Source organism: Petromyzon marinus, unplaced genomic scaffold, assembly GCF_048934315.1.
Source record: "Petromyzon marinus isolate PM22_M1 ecotype Great Lakes invasive population unplaced genomic scaffold, UKy_Petmar_22M1.pri1.0 PM_Scaffold_131, whole genome shotgun sequence".
In the NCBI taxonomy this organism is placed as follows: Eukaryota; Metazoa; Chordata; class Hyperoartia; order Petromyzontiformes; family Petromyzontidae; genus Petromyzon; species Petromyzon marinus.
In genome coordinates, this window is record NW_027423093.1 from 219065 (window position 1) to 228068 (window position 9004).

Genomic DNA, 9004 nt, shown 5'->3' on the forward strand with positions numbered 1-9004 from the left:
CCACCCTGAGTCCACCAACTCCACCCTGAGTCCACCATCTCCACCCTGAGTCCACCATCTCCACCCTGAGTCCACCATCTCCACCCTGAGTCCACCATCTCCTCCCTGAGTCCACCAACTCCACCCTGAGTCCACCATCTCCACCCTGAGTCCACCATCTCCTCCCTGAGTCCACCAACTCCACCCTACGTCCACCATCTCCACCCCGAGTCCACCATCCCCACCACGAGTCCACCATCCCCACCCCGAGTCCACCAACTCCACCCTACGTCCACCATCTCCACCCCGAGTCCACCATCTCCACCCTACGTCCACCATCTCCGCCCTGAGTCTACCATCTCCACCCTGAGTCCACCATCTCCGCCCTGAGTCCACCATCTCCACCCTGAGTCCACCACCTCCACCCTGTGTCCACCATCTCCACCCCGAGTCCACCATCTCCACCCCGAGTCCACCATCTCCACCCCGAGTCCACCATCTCCACCCTGAGTCCACCACCTCCACCCTGTGTCCACCATCTCCACCCTGAGTCCACCATCTCCACCCTGAGTCCACCATCTCCACCCTGAGTCCACCATCTCCACCTTGAGTCCACCATCTCCGCCCTATGTCCACCATCTCCACCCTGAGTCCACCATCTCCACCCTGAGTCCACCATCTCCACCCTGAGTCCACCATCTCCACCCCGAGTCCACCATCTCCACCCTGAGTCCACCTTCTCCGCCCTGAGTCCACCATCTCCACCCCGAGTCCACCATCTCCACCCTGAGTCCACCATCTCCACACCGAGTCCACCATCTCCACACCGAGTCCACCATCTCCACCCCGAGTCCACCATCTCCACCCTGAGTCCACCATCTCCACCCTGAGTCCACCATCTCCACCTTGAGTCCACCATCTCCACCCTGAGTCCATCTCCACCCTGAGTCCACCATCTCCACCCTGAGTCCACCATCTCCACCCTGAGTCCACCATCTCCGCCCTGAGTCCACCATCTCCACCCTGAGTCCACCATATCCACCCTGAGTCCACCATCTCCACCTTGAGTCCACCATCTCCACCCTGAGTCCACCATCTCCACCCTACGTCCACCATCTCCACCCTGAGTCCACCATCTCCACCCTACGTCCACCATCTCCACCCTGAGTCCACCATCTCCACCCGGAGTCCACCATCTCCACCCTGAGTTCACCATCTCCACCCCGAGTCCACCATCTCCACCCTGAGTCCACCATCTCCACCCTGAGTCCACCATCTCCACCCTGAGTCCACCAACTCCACCCTGAGTCCACCAACTCCACCCTGAGTCCACCATCTCCACCCCGAGTCCACCATCTCCACCCTGAGTCCACCATCTCCACCCTGAGTCCACCAACTCCACCCTGAGTCCACCATCTCCACCCTGAGTCCACCATCTCCACCCTGAGTCCACCATCTCCACCCTGAGTCCACCATCTCCTCCCTGAGTCCACCAACTCCACCCTGAGTCCACCATCTCCACCCTGAGTCCACCATCTCCTCCCTGAGTCCACCAACTCCACCCTACGTCCACCATCTCCACCCCGAGTCCACCATCCCCACCACGAGTCCACCATCCCCACCCCGAGTCCACCAACTCCACCCTACGTCCACCATCTCCACCCCGAGTCCACCATCTCCACCCTACGTCCACCATCTCCGCCCTGAGTCTACCATCTCCACCCTGAGTCCACCATCTCCGCCCTGAGTCCACCATCTCCACCCTGAGTCCACCATCTCCACCCTGAGTCCACCACCTCCACCCTGTGTCCACCATCTCCACCCCGAGTCCACCATCTCCACCCCGAGTCCACCATCTCCACCCCGAGTCCACCATCTCCACCCTGAGTCCACCACCTCCACCCTGTGTCCACCATATCCACCCTGAGTCCACCATCTCCACCCTGAGTCCACCATCTCCACCCTGAGTCCACCATCTCCACCCTGAGTCCACCATCTCCACCCTGAGTCCACCATCTCCACCCCGAGTCCACCATCTCCACCCCGAGTCCACCATCTCCACCCTGAGTCCACCATCTCCACCCTGAGTCCACCATCTCCACCCCGAGTCCACCATCTCCACCCTGAGTCCACCATGTCCACCCTGAGTCCACCATCTCCACCCTGAGTCCACCATCTCCACCCTGAGTCCACCATCTCCACCCTGAGTCCACCATGTCCACCCTGAGTCCACCATCTCCACCCTGAGTCCACCATCTCCGCCCGCATCGCGTCACGTGGTGGTGATGGTGGTGGTGGTGGTAGAGGTGGTGGTTGTGATGGTGGTGATGATGGTGATGGTTGTGATGGTGATAGTGGTGATGATGGTGGTGGTGGTGGTAGAGGTGGTGGTGGTAGAGGTGATGGTTGTGATGGTGGTGGTGGTGGTAGAGGTGATGGTGGTGGTGGTGGTGGTAGAGGTGATGGTGGTGGTGGTGGTAGAGGTGATGGTGGTGGTAGAGGTGATGGTGGTGGTAGAGGTGATGGTGGTAGTAGAGGTGATGGTGATGATGGTGGTGGTGGTAGAGGTGATGGTGGTGATGGTCTCCCCACGACTCCTTCGTGAGACCGAACGCTCCTACCCCGACGCTAACCCCGAGCCGCCCATGTCATTACCACGTTGGGGATTTATAGCAGCAGACAAATCATCTGAACGCACAGAGACACACGGAGACCCACAGAGACCCACAGAGACCCATAGAGACCCATACTCATAGAGACCCACAGAGACTCATAGAGACCCATTCTCATAGAGGCCCACAGAAATCTAGAGACCCATAGAGCAATAAAGAGACCCACAGAGACTCACATAGACCCATAGACTCATAAATACAACCAGAGACCCACAGAGACCCATAGAGACCCATTCTCAGAGACTCACAGAGACCCATAGAGACCCATACTCAGAGACTCACAGAGACCCATAGACGCATAAAGAACCACACAGACCCACAGATACCCACTCCAAGAGCCTCACAGAGACCCATATAGAAGCATAGAGACCCACAGAGACTCACAGAGACCCATAGAAACCCATACTCAGAGACTCACAGAGACCCATAGAAACCCATAATCAGAGACTCACAGAGACCCATAAAGAACCACACAGATCCACAGAGACCCATAGACTAATAGATACCCACTCTAAGAGACAGAGAGACAGAGAGAGAGACAGAGAGACAGAGACAAACAGAGACAGACAGAGAGACAGACAGAGAGACAGACGCAGACTCCACATAGGCAACAGCAGCAGGCATCGTCAGGGTTGGTATTAAACCCACGACCTCCTGTATACCAGGTGAGGTAGTTAACATCTGATAGCCACCGTGATGATGATGATGAGAGAGAGATGTAGACTCCACATAGAAAGCAGCAACAGGCATCGTCAGGGTCCAGAATGCAATGATGAAATTCTCGCTTGCAACTTTCATCAGCTAGCTGAGACCAGGCCACTGTGGGTTTGAATGTGGTCCTGGGTGTACACCCACCACCGGAGTGGAAGAATGGCAGGCGCATCTTACAGATGACTAGTCGATGGTCAGAGGGCAGATCAGCTCCACGGTAGGTCCTGGAGTCAAGGACATGGGCCCGCATCCGCTGGTCCGTCACTATGTAGTCCAGCAAATGTTCTTGCTTGGACCCGGCATGCATCCATGATGTTGTGTGGATGCGCTGATGCCGGAACAGCGTGTTGGTAATTACAAGCCCATGGGCTGCACAAAAGTCTAGCGGCCTCCTACCGTTGTTATTGGGCTGATCTGGCCCATGCCCTCCAATCACTCCAGACCAGGTGCCAGCATCATGACCAACTCGGGCATTGAAGTCACCCAACATGAGGACTCTATCCTGAGGGGCCACTTTAGCCAGCACCTGTGACAGGAGGTGATAGAAGGCATCTGACTCATCGGCTTTGCCTGCATCCCTCCACGGATGTTCATCTTCGGTGGGGGCATAAGTAACCACGACCACCACTCCTCGCCTCTGGTTGATGGGAAGGCGAGCCCAAAGTAGCCTGGGGCTTACAGCTTCCCACGCCCCTTTCATTCTTTTGTTCAGAAGAAGAGCCACACCCTGTTGTTTGGCAGTCTCCTGCCCCGAGTAGAGGACTGTCCACCCCTCATGGTGGCAGGAGCCAGAGCCGGTCCACCGGACCTCCTGAATGCCACAGAGATCCAGGCGGTACCGGTCCAGCTCCCGACAGAGGAGCAGCAGCCTCTCCTCTGCAGTGAGCGTTCGAACATTCCACGTGGCCACACGAAGCGGCTTTTCGTTGTTTCTGGAGGAGCCCCGAGGGTAGAGATTCAATCTCCTGGCTCTGCCAATTGGGGTTTGGCCAGGAGACGTCATAGACGCCTGTCCCCCCGGGGCCTCCGGCACAAGCTTATTAATTACATTTTTTTCACGTGGTTTAGTGGTAATTATTTGAAGGTGGAGGGGTTACCAGCCCCTCGCACCCGTCCAGAGCCCCGTTTAGCCCCTGTGGTGGACACAGACGCCATGAGGGGAGGAGCCAATCGGAATTGGATGTCCCCCCACAGCACTGTCCACGACAGAGCTGCCCGTCCGGCACCGCGAGGAGGTAGGGGGTTGTTTTGCCGGACATACACATAGACACACACACAGACACATACACACACAGACACACACACACACACACATAGACACACACAGACAGACACACACAGACACACACACAGACACACAGACAGACATACACACAGACAGACACACACAGGCACACACACACAGACACATACACACACAGACAGACAGACACAGACACACACAGACACACACACATACACACACAGACACACACACAGACACACACACACAGACATACACAGACACACACAGACATACACAGACACACACAGACATACACACACACAGACACACACACTCACTCACACACTCACACTCATACACTCACACACATACACTCACACACAACAACAACCACCATTCGCCACTAAGTGGCGATGACGTCACCACGACGCTTGTGCCAGGCTATGTGCACCCTGAGGCCACGTGAAGTGTCGAACGCCCGCTGGCAGGAGGTCACGGGGCAGACCCAGCAGGTGCCACGGGTCGACTGACTGAGATGACTGGCTGATGCACCACCTGTGCCCCCTACTGTGCCAACCTGCTGTGCTTTAGCCACCCGGCGCTCCGCTCGTTGTTGTGAGCGTCGCTCCTCCGCCCTCCGTTGTTGTTGGAGGGCGACTGCCTCCAACTCCCCAGTAGCGTCCTTCACGAGCCTCCTCCACAGAGGCCGATCTTGACACCGCTGGTACCAGTCATCGGCAAGTCCACTCAGCTCCACGTCCTCCTGTACCACATCACTCCATCTCTTCTCTAGCCCGTGCCGCGCCCGCTTAGCCCCCTCAATCCGGCCGAACAAAAGCTGTTTCGGCATGCGGTGGCTGGGCATGCGGGCTACATGACCCAGCCATCACAGCCTTGCCTGCCGGAGGAGCTCACCGATGGGACCCTGCCCAGATCTTTCAAGGATTTGTGAGGTCCTCACACAATCCAGTCTGGTTAAACCCAGGATGGATCGTAGGCAGGCCAGCCTAAATGTTTCTAACCGGCGAAGATGTTCCATTAGGGGGGTCCACGTTTCGCAAGCGTAGAGACGGGGAGGGAATGACCGTGGCCGAGAAGACCTGAAGCTTAGTGCGGAGCGACAGACCAGGTAGCTTCCACACAGCGTTACGCAACCGATGAAAAGATATTGCCGCTCGACTGATTCGGAGTGAGACCTCTGCTGTTAAACTGGAGCCAGTCATAAGCACACTGCCCAGGTATGGGAAACTCTCCACTCTCTCCACAACTGCCCCATCACCGATTGGGAGTTGTGGGGGTGGAGTGTCCGATGGTACAAAATACCCAGGCAGGTGCTTAGTTTTGGTGGTAAGGCCCCACCTCTTAGTGGCACGCTCCAGTCTCAGCAGCAGCGTCTCCAACTCTCCTTCTCTCACACGAACACACACAGAGACACACACGCACACGCAGGCGCACACACACACAGGCGCACACACACACAGGCACACACACACAGGCACACACACACAAAAGACAAAGATCCCCCATATAGCCTTAACAGACTGTAGGGGCAAGTGCTGTTAGCGAGCACCTATGAAGGCCGGAACGGTACACGAGGGGGTGGGTGGCCAGCACCACGCCCGACCGCCTTTGTCTCCCTAGTGGCAATATTTACACACCGCACCAGGTACTCATTTCAGGCTGAGTCGACCTAGGGGAGGCCCGGGACCGGTTCAGATAATCGTCACCGGTGTTGGCCGTGAGCGGGAATCGAACCCGGGTCGCCAGGTTCATAGCGCAGCGTAGCGCTAACCGCTACACTATCGCTCCCCACACACACAGGCACACACACACACAGGCACACACACAGACACACACACAGGCACACACACAGACACACACACACAGGCACACACACACAGGCACACACAGGCACACACACAGACACACACAGGCACACACACAGACACACACACACTCAGACACACACACAGACACACACACAGACAGACACACAAACACAGACATCCTACCCGACTATGATGGTGTCGGTGATGGTAGTGGTGGTGATGGGGATGGAAGTGATTGTGGTGATGATCATCAGCCCCGCCCCCTACTACACCAAGCCCCGCCCCCTACCACACCAAGCCCCGCCCCCCTCACCAGTCACCCACGTCCCCTACCCGACCAACCCCCAATCACACCAGGCCCCGCCCCCTATCCCACCAGGCTCCGCCCCCCTCCCACCCCGGCCGGAAGTGAACTGAGGGTAGGCGTGGCTACAGTTGCGTCCGGGCTCAGCACACAGATAGAGACAAAGCGCACCCAGGTAGCCTCTAGCAGGACTGTAGGGGCAAGTGCTGTTAGCTAGCGAATAGCAGCAGTGTCTATGTACTACACACACCACACACAGACAAAGCTCCCCCAGGTAGCCTCTAGCAGGACTGTAGGGGCAAGTGCTGTTAGCTAGCGAGTAGCAGCAGCAGTGTCTATGTACTACACACACCACACACAGACAAAGCTCCCCCAGGTATCCTCTAGCAGGGCTGTAGGGGCAAGTGCTGTTAGCTAGCGAATAGCAGCAGTGTCTATGTACTACACACACCACACACAGACAAAGCTCTCCCAGGTAGCCTCTAGCAGGCTGTAGGGGCAAGTGCTGTTAGCTAGCGAATAGCAGCAGCAGTGTCTATGTACTACACACACCACACACAAAGCTCCCCCAGGTAGCCTCTAGCAGGGCTGTAGGGGCAAGTGCTGTTAGCTAGCGAGTAGCAGCAGTGTCTATGTACTACACACACCACACACAGACAAAGCTCCCCCAGGTAGCCTCTAGCAGGACTGTAGGGGCAAGTGCTGTTAGCTAGCGAGTAGCAGCAGCAGTGTCTATGTACTACACACACCACACACAGACAAAGCTCCCCCAGGTAGCCTCTAGCAGGGCTGTAGGGGCAAGTGCTGTTAGCTAGCGAGTAGCAGCAGCAGTGTCTATGTACTACACACACCACACACAGACAAAGCTCCCCCAGGTAGCCTCTAGCAGGCTGTAGGGGCAAGTGCTTTTAGCTAGCTAGTAGCAGCAGTGTCTATGTACTACACACACCACACACAGACAAAGCTCTCCCAGGTAGCCTCTAGCAGGCTGTAGGGGCAAGTGCTGTTAGCTAGCGAATAGCAGCAGCAGTGTCTATGTACTACACACACCACACACAAAGCTCCCCCAGGTAGCCTCTAGCAGGGCTGTAGGGGCAAGTGCTGTTAGCTAGCGAGTAGCAGCAGCAGTGTCTATGTACTACACACCACACACAAAGCTCCCCCAGGTAGCCTCTAGTTGGGCTGTAGGGGGCAAGTGCTGTTAGCGAGCACCTATGAAGGCTACCGGCACTGTGGCACACACAGATGGGGTGGGTGCCCAGCACCGCCACGCCCGGCCGCCTTTGTCTCTCCAGCGGCGTCAACGACACACACCTACACATACCCTGTATGCCAATGGGCTGTATAACAACAACAACCCCGATGTGTCCTGACATTTGGACCATCCTGTCTGTTTGCTTGGAGACAATCACACAGAGTCACTCTGACTCCTGGCACGCAGACGATCTGCCTAAGTGGGTGGGTGAGTGAGTGGGTGAGGGGGTGGGTGAGGGGGTGGGTGAGTGGGTGGGTGAGTGGGTGGGTGGATGAGTGGGGGGTGAGTGGGTGGGGTGAATGAGTGGGTGGGCGAGTGGGTGAGTAAGTGGGTGGTTGAGTGAGTGGATGAGTGGGTGGGTGGGTGAGTGGATGAGTGAGTGGATGAGTGGGTGGGTGGGTGAGTGGGTAAGTGGGTGGTTGAGTGATTGAGTGGATAAGTGGGTGGTTGAGTGGGTAAGTGGGAAGTGGGTGGGTAAGTGGGTGGTTGAGTGATTGAGTGGGTGGGTAAGTGGGAAGTGGGTGGGTGAGTGGGTAAGTGGGTGGTTGAGTGATTGAGTGGATAAGTGGGTGGGTGAGGGGGTGAGTGGGTGGGTGAGGGGGTGGCTGAGTGGGTGGGTGGATGAGTGGGGGGTGAGTGGGGGGGGGGGGTGAATGAGTGGATGGGCGAGTGGGTAAGTGGGTGGGTAAGTGGGTGGTTGAGTGGATGAGTGGGTGGGTGAGTGGGTGGGTGAGTGGATGGATAAGTGGGTGGGTGAGTGGGTAAGTGGGTGGTTGAGTGATTGAGTGGATAAGTGGGTGGGTGAGTGGGTAAGTGGGTGGTTGAGTGATTGAGTGGATAAGTGGGTGGGTGAGTGGGTAAGTGGGTGGTTGAGTGATTGAGTGGGTGAGTGGGTGGGTAAGTGGGAAGTGGGTGGGTGAGTGGGTAAGTGGGTGGTTGAGTGATTGAGTGGATAAGTGGGTGGGTGAGGGGGTGAGTGGGTGGGTGAGGGGGTGGCTGAGTGGGTGGGTGGATGAGTGGGGGGTGAGT

At 57.1% G+C, this 9004-nt stretch overlaps 1 protein-coding gene across 2 annotated transcripts in view; it reads right to left on the reverse strand.

Moving 5' to 3' along the window:
• The window catches only part of LOC142922644 (scavenger receptor class B member 1-like), a 31389-nt gene extending 24718 nt beyond the window's left edge, over window positions 1-6671 (reverse strand). For both annotated transcript variants that reach the window (XM_076063467.1, XM_076063466.1), the window contains exon 1: window positions 6600-6671. In XM_076063467.1, coding sequence (XP_075919582.1) covers window positions 6600-6667 — 68 coding nt within the window. In that variant the 5' untranslated portion in view covers window positions 6668-6671. The remainder of the gene's footprint in view (window positions 1-6599) is intronic.
• Between the last annotated feature and the right edge of the window lie 2333 nt (window positions 6672-9004).